Genomic DNA, 19,263 nt, shown 5'->3' on the forward strand with positions numbered 1-19,263 from the left:
CACACACTCTAACTCACACACTCTCAAACATATTGTCTGTCACATGCTCACATAGAAATACAAGCACTGAGTTACACTCACACTCTCTCACACAGTCACACATGCAGACACAAAATATTCACAGTCCAAACACACTGCCACACTCACCCAGAAACATACACACACACTCACACACTCTCCATACATGCACATACACGCACAATCTGACTACACATTTAGTAAATTGTTGCACATAATCCATAAGTCATAGAGAAGTACAGCACAGAAATAGGCCTTTTGGCCCCTCTAGTCCATGGCAAAACCATTTAAACTGCCTACTCCCATTGACCTGCACCGGGACCACAGTCCTCCGTACCCCTACCATCCATGTACCTATCCAAACTTCTCTTAAGCATTGAAATCGAACTCGTATGCACCACTTGTGCTGGCAGCTCCTTCCACACTCTCTTCACCTCTAATTGAAGACATTTCCCCTCATGGTCCCCTTAAATTTCTCACCTTTCACCCTTAAGCCATGACCTCTGGTTGCAATCCCACCCAAGCTCAGTAGAAAAAAGCCAGTAGAAAATCTGCCATTTTTCAGCCTGCTTTTCCAGCTGATGCAGATCCCTCTGCACGCCATGATAGCCTTCCTCACTGTCAACTACACCCCCAGTCTTGCTGTTATCTGCAGAGTTGCTGATCCAGTTAACCACATTATCATCCAGTTTATCAATATTAATGACAAACAACAAAAGACCCGGCACCGATCCCTGCGGCACACCAGAGAGACAACTGCCTGCTACCACTCTCTGGCTTCTCCCACAAAGCCAATGTCTGATCCATTTTACTACCTCATCCTGACTGGCGAGCGACTCAGCCTTCTTGACCAGTCTCGCATGTGGGACCTTGTCAAATGCCTTACTAAGGTCCTCCTAGACAACATCTACTGCTTTGCCTTCATCCATACTCCTGCTAATTTCCTCAAAACTCTATAAGATTGGCTAAACATGACGTACCACATATAAAGCCATGCTGACTATCCTTAATCGGTCAATGTCTATCAGAATATTCATATATCCAGTCCCTTAGATGCCTTCCAAAAACTTTCTCACAACTCAGGTCAGACACACCAGCCTATAATTTTACAGTTAATGTTTAGAGCCTTTTTTAAAAACAGCAAAACACCATTGTCTATCCTCAAATCCTCTGATACCTCCCCTGTTGCAAAAGATGATTTAAATATCTCTGTTAGGGCCTAGCAATTTCTACACATGCCTCCCATAGGGTCTGAGGGAACATCTTGTCAGGCCCTGGGGATTTTTCCACCCTGATTTGTCTCAAGGTAGCAAACAGCTCCTCCCCTGTAATCTGTACAGGGTTCATGAAGTAGATAGAACATAGAACATAGAATAATACAGCACATTCGGCCCACAATGTTGTGCCAACCCTCAAACCCTGCCTCCCATATAACCCCCCACCAAAAATTCCTCCATATACCTGTCTAGTAGTCTCTTAAACTTCACTAGTGTATCTGCCTCTACCACTCACTCAGGCAGTGCATTCCATGCACCAACCACTCTCTGAGTGAAAAACCTTCCTCTAATATCCCTCTTGAACTTCCCTCCCCTTACCTTAAAGCCATGTCCTCTTGTACTGAGCAGTGGTGCCCTGGGGAAGAGGTGCTGGCTATTCATTCTATCTATTCCTCTTAATATCTTGTACACCTCTATCATGTCTCCTCTCATCCTCCTTCTCTCCAAAGAGTAAAGACCTAGCTCCCTTAATCTCTGATCATAATCCATACTCTCTAAACCAGGCAGCATCCTGGCAAATCTCCTCTGTACCCTTTCCAATGCTTCCTCATCCTTCCTATAGCGAGGCGACCAGAACTGGGCACAGTACTCCAAGTGTGGACTAACCAGATCCTAGCCAGAGGCTCAGCAATCTCTTCCCTCGCCTTGTAGAGCAGCCTGGGGAATATTTCATCAGGCCCTGGGGACTTATCTGTCCTAATGTATTTTAACAACTCCAACACCTCTTCTCCCTTAATATCAACATGCTCCAGAACATCAACCTCACTCATATTGTCCTCACTGTCATCAAGTCCTTCTAATTGGTGAATACCAAAGAGAAGTATTCATTGAGGACCTCGCTCACTTCCACAGCCTCCAGGCACATCTTCCCACTTTTATCTCTAATTGGTCCTACCTTCATTCCTGTCATCCTTTTGCTCTTCACATAATTGAAAAATGCCTTGGGGTTTTCCTTTACCCTATTCACCAAGGCCTTCTCATGCCCCCTTCTTGCTCTTCTCAGCCTCTTCTTAAGCTCCTTTCTTGCTACCCTATATTCCTCAAATAACCCATCTGATCCTTGCTTCCTAAACCTCATGTATGCTGCCTTCTTCCACCTGACTAGATTTTCCACTTCACTTGTCACCCATGGTTCCTTCACCCTACCATTCTTTATCTTCCTCACCAGGACAAATTTATCCCTAACATCCTGCAAGAGATCGACCACATGTCCATAGTACACTTTCCCTGCAAAAACATCATCCCAATTCACACCCGCTAGTTCTAGCCTTATAGCCTCATAATTTGCCCTTCCCCAATTAAAAATTTTCCTGTCTTCTCTGATTCTATCCTTTTCCATGTTAATGCTAAAGGTCAGGGAGCGGTGATCACTATCCCCCAGGTGCTCACCCACTGACAGATCTGTGACCTGACCCGGTTCGTTACCTAATACTAAATCTAGTATGGCATTCCCCCAGTTGGCCTGTCAACATACTGTGACAGGAATCCGTCCTGGACACATTTAACAAACTCTGCCCCATCTAAACAATTGGAACTAATTGAGTGCCAATCAATATTAGGGAAGTTAAAGTCACCTATGATAACAACCCTGTTATTTTGGCACCTTTCCAAAATCTGCCTCCCAATCTGCTCCTCCGTATCTCTGCTGCTACCGGGGGCCTATAGAATACCCCCAATAGAGTAACTGCTCCCTTCCTGTTCCTGACTTCCACCCATACTGACTCAAGAGGGGATCCTGCTACATTACCCACCCTTTCTGTAACTGCAATAGTATCCCTGACCGGTAATGCCACCCCTCCTCCCATTTTCCCCCCTCTCTATCCCTTTTAAAGCACTGAAATCCAGGAATATTGAGAATCCATTCCTGCCCTGGTGCCAGCCAAGGCTCGGTAATGGCCACTACATCATAATTCCATGTATGTATCCAAGCTCTCAGTTCATCACCTTTGTTCCTGATGCTTCTTGCATTGAAGTACACACACTTTCGCCCTTCTACCTTACTACCTTTACACCCTTTATTCTGCTTCTCTTTCCTCAAAGCCTCTCTATATGTTAGATCTGGCTTTACTCAATGCACTTCTTTCACTGCTCTATCGCTCCGGGTCCCATCCTCTTTGCAAATTAGTTTAACCTCCCCCCCCCCAAACCATGCTAGAAAACCTACCTGCAAGGATATTGCTCCCCCTCAAGTTCAGGTGCAACCCATCCAATCTGTACAGGTCCCACCTTCCCCAGAAGAGATCCCAATGATCCAAAAATCTAAAACCCTGCCCCCTGAAAATCAGATGCCACCTTACGTCAGTTGTGAGGCGTATTCTCAGACTCAGATGCATGTGCATGCTGTGCAGTGAACTGTATGGAGCATAAAATGTTTCCCCAGGGGCTGTGTGTATTCAAGAGGACCTAACACACAATATCTGAATATTCAGGTATATCTTGCTGAGTCACAAAGAGATTAATGATAAATGTGTTCACTTGTAATGGACCAATAAAGGGCTGATGAGTCTAGGCTGTTGACAGAGCTGCCAATAACAGGGTGGAGTCAATTTGCCAAAAAGCAATTACCATCTGGTCACCTGATCATTATCGTTAAGTCGCATCTGGAATTTCCAGTTGGTGGACGATTTCCCCCCACGCTGCTCTGACATGTTGGGAAATCATGTGTTACAGCAGTGGTTTGCCTTTGCCTTCTGCTGGCTGAGTTTAAAAAAATCCCCGCCTCTTGCGGTGGATGACCAGGATGTCTAACTGCCTTGTCGTGCTCTTAGGGCTCCACAAATGCCTGCTGGCCTGCCTTCTTGATCGTTGGACCATTAATCAGTCTCCTCCGCTCAATCTGCCAGGGCCAGACTCCACACACTGGGACAGGCAGTTCCCCTACCTCACCAAGGGTCGAAGACCTGCCCTCACCTGGTTTGGCCCGTCTGCCAAGACGGTTTACCGGGGTGTGGCCGCTGTGTGTGTCACAGCTACTTGGAGCCACAGGCGAGAGCTGAGCGCCAGGCAGGGACCAAAGGTGGACGAACTGCCCTGAAAAAGAGCACGGCAGGCCCCCCCACCTGAGGTGCTACCCCTCCCTAGGTCACCTGATAGTCTGAGATAATGATCATCAAGAGACCAGAAGTAAAACAGGGGCCAAACAATGAGTGAATTCAAAAGCCAGCAATATGTGTATCAGTGTAGTTGTAATCTTAGAACTGCACTCAGAGGCTAAGGTTATGAGATCAGGCCCTGTCAAAACAACTGAAGAAATTAAATGTAATTCATTAAATGAGCATGAAATTTAATACCTGGTGATTACACCAGGGCCCTAAAATTTCCATTCAGACCCAAAGAAAGCCCTATGGGGAAGTAACGTTGCCTTCTTTACCTCATGCAGCCTGTAATGTGCCTCCATAGAAACTGAAAGGTTGAAAGATTAGTTTTATTTGTCACATGTACATCAAAACATTGAAACATACTGTGAAATGCATCAACGATCAAGACAGAACAAGAATATGCTGCAAGTGTCTCTATGCTTCTGGCACCAATATAGCAAGCCCACAAGTCATTAACCCTCACCTATACATCTGGAACGTGGGAGGAAACAGAGCACCCACAGTCACAAACTATCTATATGTGGGAGAGTGTAGAAATGTACTACAAACAGTGCTAGAAACAACGACGCACAGTCGGTAAGGCGTTTTGAGACTAGTTCATTCAAATTTCGCGGCGCTGGCTTTTAATCCCTAGCTCCTGCCCTCTCTGGGCAGAAATGACGTCAGATGTGCATTACCAAAGTCTCTTCCCGCGTGCGGGCTATTTGTGAGCCAGTTCGCCTGTGCAGGAAGTGGCTCACCACAAGAGTATCTTTTAGTGTGTGTGTGTGTGTATTTGAGTTTGTATGAATTTTGTATGTGTTTTTAGTATGTCTGTGTGTCAGGTTCTAACTCTCTGTTCTTCCTGTTACAGGTCCCACAGCAGGTATGTATTCTGTGACCCTGACACTGGCCTGAATCCTATCAGATATAATTGGACCTGGTCCTTTCCCTCTCTGTCACCCTCCGCACATCCCCTGCCTACCTGCCTGCAGCCTGCCTTGGTCACAATTACATCAACACCCAGCTCATCTGCTTCACCAGCCCTCCCAACACTTCATCAGCTGAGCAACCAATGAAACAGATTTGGACATACACCATCCCAGACCTTGATATCCCAAACCTGGCTGGCTCCTCCTTTGGTGACCTTAGAGATGCCTATCCGAAGAGTGCGTCATTGGGCAAGGTCCTTGGCCCAGTCCCAGTGGGTTGTGTGCTCAAGCCTGCTGAAGGAACCTGAACACAAATATCAGGGCTGTACTTACAGCGCAAGGGAGAGCCACATCATCACGTTTGAAGCTGTTTCCACGAGCAAGTGAGACTAAAACTAGGGAACATAGCCTCAAGACTCAGGAGAATAGCTTTAGGATGGAGATGAAAAGAAGCTGTGTTTTTTCAGAGAGCGGTAAATCTGTGGAATTCTCTGCCCAGGGAAGCGGTAGATTCTACCTCATTAAATATATTAAAGATAGGTTTACATATATCGGGGATTTGTAGGGAAAGGGCAGGTAGTTGGAGCTGAGTCCATAGCCAGATCAACCACGATCTTATTGAATGGCAGAGCAGGCTCGATGGGCCAGATGGCTGACCCCTGCTCCAATTTCTTATGTTCAGATTGGATGATGGGTGCCGCAGTACCACGAGCACAATGCTCGTCCAGCTCAGGGCATCCTAGAGTTCAGAGTTCAATTCCAGCACCGTCCAATAAGGGCCTTCCTTTTGAGGGGTATCCAGGCAGCGTGGCTCGGACGGCCAAAAGGGGCATATTGCTAAATAATGTATACACATTTTGCTCTTGGAGGCAGATAGAAAGGGCCACCATGCAGGAAGGCCTCCGCAGCATTGCAGGCGATGTTCATCACCAGTTAAAACCAATTTGCTGATTGATTTTGTGAGAACCAATCCCAACAGTGGCCATAATTGAAAGATGTTTCCTTGCTGGTAGAGCACTGTAGGACATGCTGAGAAGATGTGAAGGCCATTAACTTTCTTGAAGAGCCAAGTCTTTCTTGTTAACTTTGTTATGGTTCTTCAGAATCAGAGTCAGGTTTATTAGCACCGATACATGGTGTGAAACTTGTTGTTTTCCACCAGCACTACATAAAAGAGTTACAGTAAGAAGTAATGAAAAAACAAGGTGCTAGTGTTCAAGGGCGAATGGTCCATTCAGAAATCTGATGTTGGAGAGGAAGAAGCTATTTCCAAAATATTTCTCTGCCACATTAGCAGGCATTGCTCATGTCAGAGAGACCAGGGCTGGACAGGGTGCTGGGTAGACACTGACAGCCTCTGCTTGATATGTCACCCAGTAGCTTTGGTGATGTAACTTCACTGTGGCTCCCAGAACTTGCCCTGGATTGTCAGTGGGAAATTATTCCAGGACTCCTTGGAATTGGCTTTGCGTCTTTCTCAGTTCCTTCTTGGCCTGTCTCCCAGAGGGCTCTCAATGGCGAGGCGACGTGCCTTTGTTCTAGCCTAGTTAGTGGGTTGGATCAGATGGATGAATGTCGACCCAGAGGTATGTGGACAGACACGTGTGTGATACACAAACATATGTGATCACACACATATATGAACACATATCTTCGGTTGTCCGTCGGAATCCGATGATGGCATCCACTCCTTTAACGGTGAAATCTTAATGACTGTACAGTCCTATCCTGGACCCACAAGTCCTATTGCAGGTGGGACATGTATATGTGGTAGTGATGGCAACCATGGCTGCATTTCACCCGGCTTGTGTGTATGAACACACAAAACTTGCACAGTCACACATGGGTGCATATACGCATCTGGATGGACACGTGGACATACACGATGTGAACATGTACAGCAGATGCATGCGTGTATGTGGGCAGACACATATGTGGACATACATGAAGATAGATAGACACACACAGGGACCTTCTTGCATTTTCATATTTCCTTACATTGTATACTAGCTCTCAGGGCAGTCCTATCACTCCCGCTGTCCTACCTGCTTCCCTCACGTGCCTCTCACCTCTACCTTTCTCTCCACTTAAGCCTAGGTAATTCACATTCATACCCACTCAGTTGAGCTGTAAAGATGTAAAGCTTTATCAAACATCAAAACATAGAGTGATAGCATGTCACGACTAATTTAGTCCAAGGATTGCGCTGAGGGTAGGCAGCAAGCATCACCATGCTTTTGGTGTGAACGTAGCAAGTCACAACTTGCTAACACTATCTGTGCAATGCAGGAGGAAACCAGAGACCTATGTGGTTACAGAGAGAATGTACTGTACGGATAGTGGGGCGGAGTGAACCCCGATCGCTAGAGCTGTAAAGCATTACACTAAAGGTGATGGTGCCATGCCACCCTAACTAAGCAACATGCATGAACAAATATTCCCCCAACCCACCCACTGGCAGGGACCACAATGGTACCAACGAATATTCCCCACCCCACCCACTGGCAGAGACCACAATGGTACCAACAAATATTCCCCCACCCCATCCACAGTTACTCCCACCCACTGGCAGGGACCACAATGGTACCAACGAATATTCCCCCACCCCACCCACTGGCAGGGACCACAATGGTACCAACGAATATTCCCCCACCCCACCCACTGGCAGGGACCACAAAGGTACCAACAAATATTCCCCCACCCCACCCACTGGCAGGGACCACAATGGTACCAACGAATATTCCCCACCCCACCCACTGGCAGGGACCACAATGGTACCAACAAATATTCCCCCACCCCATCCACAGTTACTCCCACCCACTGGCAGGGAACACAACGGTACCAACGAATATTCCCCACCCCACTCACTGGCAGGGAACACAACGGTACCAACGAATATTCCCCCACCCCACCCACAGTTACTCCCACTCACTGGCAGGGAACACAACGGTACCAACGAATATTCCCCCACCCCACCCACAGTTACTCCCACCCACTGGCAGGGACCACAATGGTACCAACGAATATTCCCCCACCCCACCCACAGTTACTCCCACTCACTGGCAGGGACCACAATGGTACCAACAAATATTCCCCCACCCCATCCACAGTTACTCCCACCCACTGGCAGGGACCACAATGGTACCAACAAATATTCCCCCACCCCATCCACAGTTACTCCCACTCACTGGCAGGGACCACAATGGTACCAACGAATATTCCCCCACCCCACCCACAGTTACTCCCACTCACTGGCAGGGACCACAACGGTACCAATGAATATTCCCCCACCCCATCCACAGTTACTCCCACCCAATGGCAGGAACCACAATGGTACCAACGAATATTCCCCCACCCCACCCACAGTTACTCCCACTCACTGGCAGGGACCACAACGGTACCAATGAATATTCCCCCACCCCACCCACAGTTACTCCCACCCACTGGCAGGGACCACAATGGTACCAATGAATATTCCCCCACCCCACCCACAGTTACTCCCACTCACTGGCAGGGACCACAACGGTACCAATGAATATTCCCCCACCACAGTTACTCCCACTCACTGGCAAGGACCACAACGGTAACAATGAATATTCCCCCACCCCATCCACAGTTACTCCCACCCACTGGCAGGGACCACAATGGTACCAATGAATATTCACCCACCCCACCCACAGTTACTCCCACTCACTGGCAGGGACCACAACAGTAACAACGAATATTCCCCCACCCCACCCACAGTTACTCCCACTCACTGGCAGGGACCACAACTGTAACAATGAATATTCCCCCATCCCATCCACAGTTACTCCCACCCACTGGCAGGGACCACAGTGGTACCAATGAATATTCCCCCACCCCATCCACAGTTACTCCCACTCACTGGCAGCGACCACAATGGTACCAATGAATATTCCCCCACCCCACCGACAATTACTCCCACCCACTGGCAGGGACCACAACGGTACCAATGAATATTCCCCCATCCCATCCACAGTTACTCCCACCCAATGGCAGGAACCACAATGGTACCAACAAATATTCCCCCACCCCACCCAATGGCAGAAACCACAATGGTACCAATGAATATTCCCCCACCCCACCCACAGTTACTCCCACTCACTGGCAGGGACCACAACTGTAACAATGAATATTCCCCCATCCCATCCACAGTTACTCCCACCCACTGGCAGGGACCACAGTGGTACCAATGAATATTCCCCCACCCCATCCACAGTTACTCCCACCCACTGGCAGGGACCACAATGGTACCAATGAATATTCCCCCACCCCATCCACAGTTACTCCCACTCACTGGCAGAAACCACAATGGTACCAATGAATATTCCCCCACCCCATCCACAGTTACTCCCACTCACTGGCAGGGACCACAATGGTACCAATGAATATTCCCCCACCCCATCCACAGTTACTCCCACTCACTGGCAGGGACCACAATGGTACCAATGAATATTCCCCCACCCCATCCACAGTTACTCCCACCCACTGGCAGGGACCACAGTGGTACCAATGAATATTCCCCCACCCCATCCACAGTTACTCCCACCCACTGGCAGGGACCACAACTGTAACAATGAATATTCCCCCATCCCATCCACAGTTACTTCCACCCACTGGCAGGGACCACAGTGGTACCAACGAATATTCCCCCACCCTACCCAATGGCAGGGACCACAACGGTAACAATGAATATTCCCCCACCCCACCCACTGGCAGAAACCACAATGCTGGTCCGATTTATTTCTTTTTTGAGACACAACACCAACAGATCTTTCCAGCCTTTTGAGCCACACCACCCAGCAGCTCCCAATTTAACCCTAACGGGACAATTTACAACAACCAATTAACATGCCAACCAGCACGTTTGGACTGTCGCAACAGGAGAAAACCCATACATTTCACAGGGTGGATGTACCAATGACGTCACAACTCCAATACCCTGTGCTGTAATAGCTTTGCATCACCATAGTGCCCCAGCCAACACAGGCCAGTGTCAAGAGCCATCATAAATCAGGTGATGCCAATCAAAGACTCTTTCCAACACTCGAAGAACAGTGTCCAGCTCCAGGCTTGGGCTTTTGTAGGAAGGGGAGCTGGATCACCAGAGTGGTGTTAACATCTCCTTTGCAATGGTGGTTCTGACCCTGAACTCTCCCCAGTCAGACGTTACGGGGATGGAATGGGAATTGGCTTATTATTGTCACATGTACCAAGATACAGTGAAAAGCTTGTCTTGCCTACTGTTCATACAGAATAAAGGAGGATGGTGAGTGTGTAGAACGAACTGCCAGTGGAAGTGGTGGATTTAGGTTCAATTTCAATAAAGAAGAATTTGGATAGGTACATGGATGGGAAGGACATGGAGGTCGATGGGAGTGGGCAAATAAATAGTTCATGGACTAGATGGGTTGACGGGCCTGTTTCTGCACTGTAGTGTTCTCTGACTGTAAATCATTTACAAGGTATTGAAGTAATACAACAATAAGAGAATGCAGAATAGAGAAAGTTGGCAATAAGGTACAGTGTCATAATGATTGTGGGGTAAAGAGCCCATCTTGTTGTACTAGGATATCATTTAATAGTCTTAGAACCGTGGGTAGCAGCTATCCGTGTATTGCAGTGTAAAAGGGGGACAAAATCAAAAAGGGTGACAGATACAGGACTGAAGGTGTTATATTTCAATACACGCAGTATAAGGAATAAGGTAGATGAACTTGCAGCGTAGTTAGAAATTGTAGTGGACATCGCTGAATCAAGCTTATAGTTGGGAGCTTTCTGTACAAGAAGAGGCAGGTAGGCAGAGGGGCTGGGGTGACTGTTGCAGAAAAATACCAAATCCTTAGAAAGAGGTGACATAGGATTGGAAGACGTAGAATCCCAGAGGGTAGAGTTAAGAAACTGCAAAGGTAAAAAGACCCTGATGGGAGTTATATACCGACTGTGAGCAGTAGACAGGATGTGGGCTACAAATTACAACGGGAAATAGAAAATGTATGTTAAAAAGGCAATTTACGATAGTCATGAGGGATTTCAATATGCAGGTAGATTCGGAAAATCAGATTGGCGCTGGATTGCAAGAGGGAGAATTTATAGAAGACCTGCAAGATGGCTTTTAGAGCAGCTTGTGGTTAAGCCCACTAGGGGATCAGTTATTCTGGATTGGGTGTTGTGTATTTGTGGATTTGATTAGGGAGCTTAAAGTCAAGGAACCCTTAGAGGCAAGTGATCATAATATGATAGTGTGTTCCACAGTGAAGACTGATGCAAAATACTTATTCAGTTCACCCACCATTTTCTTGTCCCCCATTACTACTTCTCCGGCATCGTTTTCCAGTGGTCATCTCTATATCCACTCTCATCTCTGTTTTACGTTCTATGTAGCTGAAGAAATACAGAAGCAGGGGTGTAATGCTGAGGCTTGGAGTATTGTGAGCAGTTTTAGGCCCCTTATTTATGAAAAGATGTGCTGACATTGGGGTATGTTCAGAGGAGGTTCATAAAAATTATTCCAGAAATGAAAGGCTTATCATATGAGGAGTGTTTGATAGCACTGGGCCTGTACTCACTGGAATTTAGGAGAAAGGTGTGGGGATCTCATTGAAGCCTATTGAATATTGAAAGGTCTAGAATAGATATAGTGGATGTGGAGAGGATATTTCTTATAGTGGACAAGTCTAGGACCAGAGGGCACAACCTCAGAATAGTGGGATGTTCACTTAAAACAGAGATTAGGAGGAATTTCTTTCAGCTAAGGTTGGTGAATAGTCATGGCATGAAGTGTTTTGGGGAGAAGACAGGAGAATGGTAAATGGATCAGCCATGATGAAATGACAGAGCAGATTCGATGGGCTGAATGGCCTAATTCTGCTCCTGTGTCTTATGACCTTAGGGTCTTCTGGTGCACAGGCAGACTCCCGTCCCATCCTGTGACATTCTGGCTAAACCCCTAACTAACCACAGTGATGCAGCTCTCAGTGTGACTGAATTTTCACTCATCTTTCAAGTCCCAAACAGTTTCAGAAGGTTGATGGATATGAAGGAAGGCATAGTATTGCCGCCTCAGCACTCCAGTGGCCAGGGTTCAGTCTGTGTGGAGTCTGCACGTTCCATAGAACATAGAAGAGGAACAGGCCATTCGGCCCACAATGTTGTGCTGAACCAGCTAAAAGCAAATCAGAAACACCCAAACACTCATCCCTCCTCCCTACACCATGTCCATATCCCTCCATCTTCCTCACATCCAAGTGCCTATCCAAACATCTCTTAAAAGCCTCTAATGTGTTTGCCTCCTAGCCAGGTACTCCCCATGATTGTGTGGGTTGCCCCTCCTCCCAGATCTCAAAGACATGCGGGTTGGAGGATTAATTGGCTGCTGTAGGTAAATTTTCCCCCGTGTGTGGAACCTGGGGGAGATGATGAGAGAGTGAGGATAAAATGAGATTGGTGTAAATGGATGGTTGATGGTCCTCAGAGACTCAAGGGCCTGTTGCTGTGCCATACACGAAACACAGAATGGTAAAACACTGCAAACAGACCCTTCAGCCTACCATGTCAAAAGAATCTAATCCCATCTACCCATATCACGTTTACATGAAACACAACTATCCTGCCTGCTTCCATCACCGACCCTGGCAGTCTGTGTAAAATTCCTTGCCCCGCACTCCTCCTTTAACCTTCCCCCCTCACCTTAAAGCTATGCGCTCTAGTATTTGATATTAATTCCCTTGAAAAGCGATTCTGACTCTCTATCAGCACCTCTGATAATTGTATAAAATTTTATCAGCCTTCACCACTGCAGAGAAAGCAGCCCAGGTCTGTCCTGCACACAGCCATGATTGACAGATTTGTTCCATCCAAAATTATTCCCCAAAGTATGTAGATGGGACGTCTCCCTTTGGTCGTACGTTCTTCCGTCAGCATTGGCCAGTGTTCAGTTCAGGTGCTTACATCAACTCTCGGTCCGTGTCGAGGCATCTGCAGCTTCCCCCAGGACAGTATTTGATTGTGGCATCCACCTTCAACAAGAACGAGGAGGGGGAGTTCTTCCTGCGCATCTTTGCGAAGAAGAAAAACATGTCCAGGTACTACAGCATGGACATAACCTCACTCTCCGTGAATTAACTTGTGCTGCTGTTCAATAGAGGTCACAATGCCGACTGCTGCAGATGTATTACAGAGTGTTATCAAGCTGTGAGAGTGTAATGTTCTTCTTGGGTGCACCCTATAACACATCACCAGAATACATTGTGCATCCTGTTTGTAACATACAGTACCCCTCTCACCATTTCTGCATTTAAACCCCAGTGTTTTAACCCCCACGTTAATGTGTTCAAGCCCCCCACTGTGTTTCTGGGTTCAAACCCTATTTTTCTATGTTTATTTAAACCCCTTTCTTTCAGGGTTCATACCCCAGTGTTTCTGAGTTCAAACCCGCAGTGTTTCTGGTTTTAACCCCATTGTTTAAGGGTTCAAACCCCCAGTGTTTCTGGTTTCAAACCCCATTGTTTCTGAGTTCAAACCCCCAGTGTTTCTGAGTTCAAACCCCCAGTGTTTCTGGTTTAAACCCCCAGTGTTTCTGGTTTTAACCCCATTGTTTCTGGATTCAAACCCCCAGTGTTTCTGGATTCAAATCCCATTGTTTCTGGATTCAAACCCCCATTGTTTCTGGATTCAAACCCCATTGTTTCTGGATTCAAACCCCATTGTTTCTGAGTTCAAACCTCCAGTGTTTCTGGTTTTAACCCCATTGTTTCTGGATTCAAACCCCATTGTTTCTGGATTCAAACCCCATTGTTTCTGGTTTTAACCCCATTGTTTCTGGATTCAAACCCAATTGTTTCTGGATTCAAACCCCATTGTTTATGGTTTTAACCCCATTGTTTCTGGATTCAAACCCCCAGTGTTTCTGGTTTTAACCCGCATTGTTTCTGGTTTCAAACCACATTGTTTCTGAGTTCAAACCCCATTGTTTCTGAGTTCAAACCCCATTGTTTCTGAGTTCAAACCCCCAGTGTTTCTGGTTTCAAACCCCATTGTTTCTGTGTTCAAACCCCCAGTGTTACTGGTTTTAACCCCATTGTTTCTGAGTTCAAACCCCCAGTGTTTCTGGTTTTAACCCCATTGTTTCTGTGTTCAAACCTCCAGTGTTTCTGGTTTCAAACCCCATTGTTTCTGAGTTCAACCCCCAGTGTTTCTGGTTTCAAACCCCATTGTTTCTGTGTTCAAACCCCCAGTGTTACTGGTTTTAACCCCAATGTTTCTGAGTTCAAACCCCCAGTGTTTCTGGTTTTAACCCCATTGTTTCTGAGTTCAAACCTCCAGTGTTTCTGGTTTCAAACCCCATTGTTTCTGTGTTCAAATCCCCAGTGTTTCTGGTTTCAAACCCCATTGTTTCTGAGTTCAAACCCGCAGTGTTTCTGGTTTTAACCCCATTGTTTAAGGGTTCAAACCCCCAGTGTTTCTGGTTTCAAACCCCATTGTTTCTGAGTTCAAACCCCCAGTGTTTCTGAGTTCAAACCCCCATTGTTTCTGAGTTCAAACCCCAGTGTTTCTGAGTTCAAACCCCCAGTGTTTCTGAGTTCAAACCCCCAGTGTTTCTGGTTTAAACCCCCAGTGTTTCTGGTTTTAACCCCATTGTTTCTGGATTCAAACCCCCATTGTTTCTGGATTCAAACCCCCATTGTTTCTGGATTCAAACCGCCAGTGTTTCTGGATTCAAACCCCATTGTTTCTGGATTCAAACCCCCATTGTTTCTGGATTCAAACCCCCATTGTTTCTGGATTCAAACCCCATTGTTTCTGAGTTCAAACCCCATTGTTTCTGAGTTCAAACCTCCAGTGTTTCTGGTTTTAACCCCATTGTTTCTGGTTTTAACCCCATTGTTTCTGGATTCAAACCCCCAGTGTTTCTGGATTCAAACCCCATTGTTTCTGGATTCAAACCCCATTGTTTCTGGTTTTAACCCCATTGTTTCTGGATTCAAACCCCATTGTTTCTGGATTCAAACCCCATTGTTTCTGGTTTTAACCCCATTGTTTCTGTGTTCAAACCTCCAGTGTTTCTGGTTTCAAACCCCATTGTTTCTGTGTTCAAACCCCCAGTGTTTCTGGTTTCAAACCCCATTGTTTCTGAGTTCAAACCCCATTGTTTCTGTGTTCAAACCCCCAGTGTTTCTGGTTTCAAACCCCATTGTTTCTGAGTTCAAACCCCCATTGTTTCTGGTTTCAAACCCCATTGTTTCTGAGTTCAAACCCCATTGTTTCTGTGTTCAAACCCCCAGTGTTTCTGGTTACAAACCCCATTGTTTCTGGATTCAAACCTCCAGTGTTTCTGGTTTCAAACCCCATTGTTTCTGAGTTCAAACCCGCAGAGTTTCTGAGTTCAAACCCCCATTGTTTCTGGTTTCAAACCCCATTGTTTCTGAGTTCAAACCCCATTGTTTCTGTGTTCAAACCCCCAGTGTTTCTGGTTTCAAACCCCATTGTTTCTGAGTTCAAACCCCATTGTTTCTGTGTTCAAACCCCCAGTGTTTCTGGTTTCAAACCCCATTGTTTCTGAGTTCAAACCTCCAGTGTTACTGGTTTTAACCCCATTGTTTCTGAGTTCAAACCTCCAGTGTTTCTGGTTTCAAACCCCATTGTTTCTGTGTTCAAACCCCCAGTGTTTCTGGTTTCAAACCCCATTGTTTCTGAGTTCAAACCTCCAGTGTTTCTGGTTTTAACCCCATTGTTTCTGGATTCAAACCTCCAGTGTTTCTGGTTTTAACCCCATTGTTTCTGAGTTCAAACCCCCAGTGTTTCTGGTTTTAACCCCATTGTTTCTGAGTTCAAACCTCCAGTGTTACTGGTTTTAACCCCATTGTTTCTGAGTTCAAACCTCCAGTGTAACTGGTTTTAACCCCATTGTTTCTGAGTTCAAACCTCCAGTGTTTCTGGTTTTAACCCCATTGTTTCTGAGTTCAAACCCCCAGTGTTTCTGGTTTTAACCCCATTGTTTCTGAGTTCAAACCTCCAGTGTTTCTGGTTTTAACCCCATTGTTTCTGAGTTCAAACCTCCAGTGTTACTGGTTTTAACCCCATTGTTTCTGAGTTCAAACCTCCAGTGTTACTGGTTTTAACCCCATTGTTTCTGAGTACAAACCTCCAGTGTTTCTGGTTTCAAACCCCATTGTTTCTGTGTTCAAACCCCCAGTGTTTCTGGTTTCAAACCCCATTGTTTCTGAGTTCAAACCCTCAGCGTTTCTGGTTTTAACCCCATTGTTTCTGGATTCAAACCTCCAGTGTTTCTGGTTTTAACCCCATTGTTTCTGAGTTCAAACCTCCAGTGTTTCTGGTTTTAACCCCATTGTTTCTGGATTCAAACCTCCAGTGTTTCTGGTTTTAACCCCATTGTTTCTGAGTTCAAACCTCCAGTGTTACTGGTTTTAACCCCATTGTTTCTGAGTTCAAACCTCCAGTGTTACTGGTTTTAACCCCATTGTTTCTGAGTTCAAACCCCCAGTGTTTCTGGTTTCAAACCCCATTGTTTCTGAGTTCAAACCACCAGTGTTTCTGGTTTTAACCCCATTGTTTCTGAGTTCAAACCTCCAGTGTTTCTGGTTTCAAACCCCATTGTTTCTGAGTTCAAACCCCCAGTGTTTCTGGTTTTAACCCCATTGTTTCTGAGTTCAAACCTCCAGTGTTTCTGGTTTTAACCCCATTGTTTCTGGATTCAAACCTCCAGTGTTTCTGGTTTTAACCCCATTGTTTCTGAGTTCAAACCTCCAGTGTTACTGGTTTTAACCCCATTGTTTCTGAGTTCAAACCTCCAGTGTTTCTGGTTTTAACCCCATTGTTTCTGGATTCAAACCTCCAGTGTTTCTGGTTTTAACCCCATTGTTTCTGAGTTCAAACCTCCAGTGTTACTGGTTTTAACCCCATTGTTTCTGAGTTCAAACCTCCAGTGTTTCTGGTTTCAAACCCCATTGTTTCTGTGTTCAAACCCCCAGTGTTTCTGATTTCAAACCCCATTGTTTCTGAGTTCAAACCTCCAGTGTTTCTGGTTTTAACCCCATTGTTTCTGAGTTCAAACCTCCAGTGTTTCTGGTTTCAAACCCCCAATGTTTCTGTGTTCAAACCCCCAGTGTTTCTGGTTTCAAACCCCATTGTTTCTGAGTTCAAACCTCCTGTGTTTCTGGTTTTAACCCCATTGTTTCTGAGTTCAAACCTCCAGTGTTTCTGGTTTTAACCCCATTGTTTCTGAGTTCAAACCTCCAGTGTTACTGGTTTTAACCCCATTGTTTCTGAGTTCAAACCTCCAGTGTTTCTGGTTTCAAACCCCATTGTTTCTGTGTTCAAACCCCCAGTGTTTCTGATTTCAAACCCCATTGTTTCTGAGTTCAAACCTCCAGTGTTTCTGGTTTTAACCCCATTGTTTCTGAGTTCAAACCTCCAGTGTTTCTGGTTTCAAACCCCCAATGTTTCTGTGTTCAAACCCCCAGTGTTTCTGGTTTCAAACCCCATTGTTTCTGAGTTCAAACCTCCTGTGTTTCTGGTTTTAACCCCATTGTTTCTGAGTTCAAACCCCCAGTGTTTCTGGTTTTAACCCCATTGTTTCTGGATTCAAACCTCCAGTGTTTCTGGTTTTAACCCCATTGTTTCTGTGTTCAAACCTCCAGTGTTTCTGGTTTCAAACCCCATTGTTTCTGAGTTCAAACCCCCAGTGTTTCTGGTTTTAACCCCATTGTTTCTGAGTTCAAACCCCCAGTGTTTCTGGTTTTAACCCCATTGTTTCTGGATTCAAACCTCCAGTGTTTCTGGTTTTAACCCCATTGTTTCTGTGTTCAAACCTCCAGTGTTTCTGGTTTCAAACCCCATTGTTTCTGAGTTCAAACCCCCAGTGTTGCTGGTTTCAAACCCCATTGTTTCTGGATTCAAACCCCCAGTGTTTCTGGTTTCAAACCCCATTGTTTCTGGATTCAAACCCCATTGTTTCTGGTTTCAAACCCCATTGTTTCTGAGTTCAAACCCCCAGTGTTTCTGGTTTTAACCCCCAGAGTTCCTGAGTTCAAACCTCCAGTGATTCTGGTTTTAACCCCATTGTTTCTGGTTTCAAACCCCCAGTGTTTCTGGTTTCAAACCCCATTGTTTCTGGATTCAAACCCCCAGTGTTTCTGGTTTCAAACCCCATTGTTTCTGGATTCAAACCCCCAGTGTTTCTGGTTTCAAACCCCCCCCCCCCAGAGTTTCTGGTTTTAACCCCATTGTTTCTGAGTTCAAACCCGCAGCGTTTCTGGTTTTAACCCCATTGTTTCTGGATTCAAACCCCTAGTGTTTCTGGTTTTAACCCCATTGTTTCTGAGTTCAAACCCCCAGTGTTTCTGGTTTCAAACCCCATTGTTTCTGAGTTCAACCCCCAGTGTTTCTGGTTTCAAACCCCATTGTTTCTGAGTTCAAACCCGCAGAGTTTCTGGTTTTAACCCCATTGTTTCTGGGTTCAAATCCCCGATGTTTCTGGGTTCAAACTCTCTGTTTCTTGATTAAGATGTCCAGTGTTTCTGGATTTAAATGGTTCCCAAACTACTCTTGAATCCCCAGGCATTTGGTCCATTAGTAACCAGTAAACAGAATATGACGTTACGTGTTTTTACATTACCAGTGTTGTAATCACTGTCTCCTCTTTCACAGAGAGAATGGGCTTACCGTGAACAACTTTGATCCAAAGGTACTTAGAAGATAGAGTGTACAGCACAGGGACAGGCCACTTGGCCCACAATGTTGTGCTGAACCGGCTAAAAACTAATCACAAACACCCAAACACTCATCCCTCCTACCTACAGCATGTCCATATCCCTCCATCTTCTTTACATCCATGTGCCTATCCAAACATCTCTTAAAAGCCTCTAATGTGTTTGCCTCCACCACCACACCAGGCATCTACCACTGTCTGAGTAAAAA

General features: G+C 45.9%; 1 protein-coding gene across 1 annotated transcript in view; it reads left to right on the top strand.

Moving 5' to 3' along the window:
* Window positions 1-19,263, top strand: part of LOC132381762 (calpain-8-like) — a 284,308-nt gene that overhangs the window by 240,520 nt on the left and 24,525 nt on the right. Inside the window, exons 11-12 of the mRNA XM_059951334.1 lie at window positions 13,201-13,409; window positions 18,994-19,030. Coding sequence (XP_059807317.1) covers window positions 13,201-13,409; window positions 18,994-19,030 — 246 coding nt within the window. The remainder of the gene's footprint in view (window positions 1-13,200; window positions 13,410-18,993; window positions 19,031-19,263) is intronic.

Source organism: Hypanus sabinus, chromosome 26, assembly GCF_030144855.1.
Source record: "Hypanus sabinus isolate sHypSab1 chromosome 26, sHypSab1.hap1, whole genome shotgun sequence".
Taxonomy (NCBI): domain Eukaryota; kingdom Metazoa; phylum Chordata; class Chondrichthyes; order Myliobatiformes; family Dasyatidae; genus Hypanus; species Hypanus sabinus.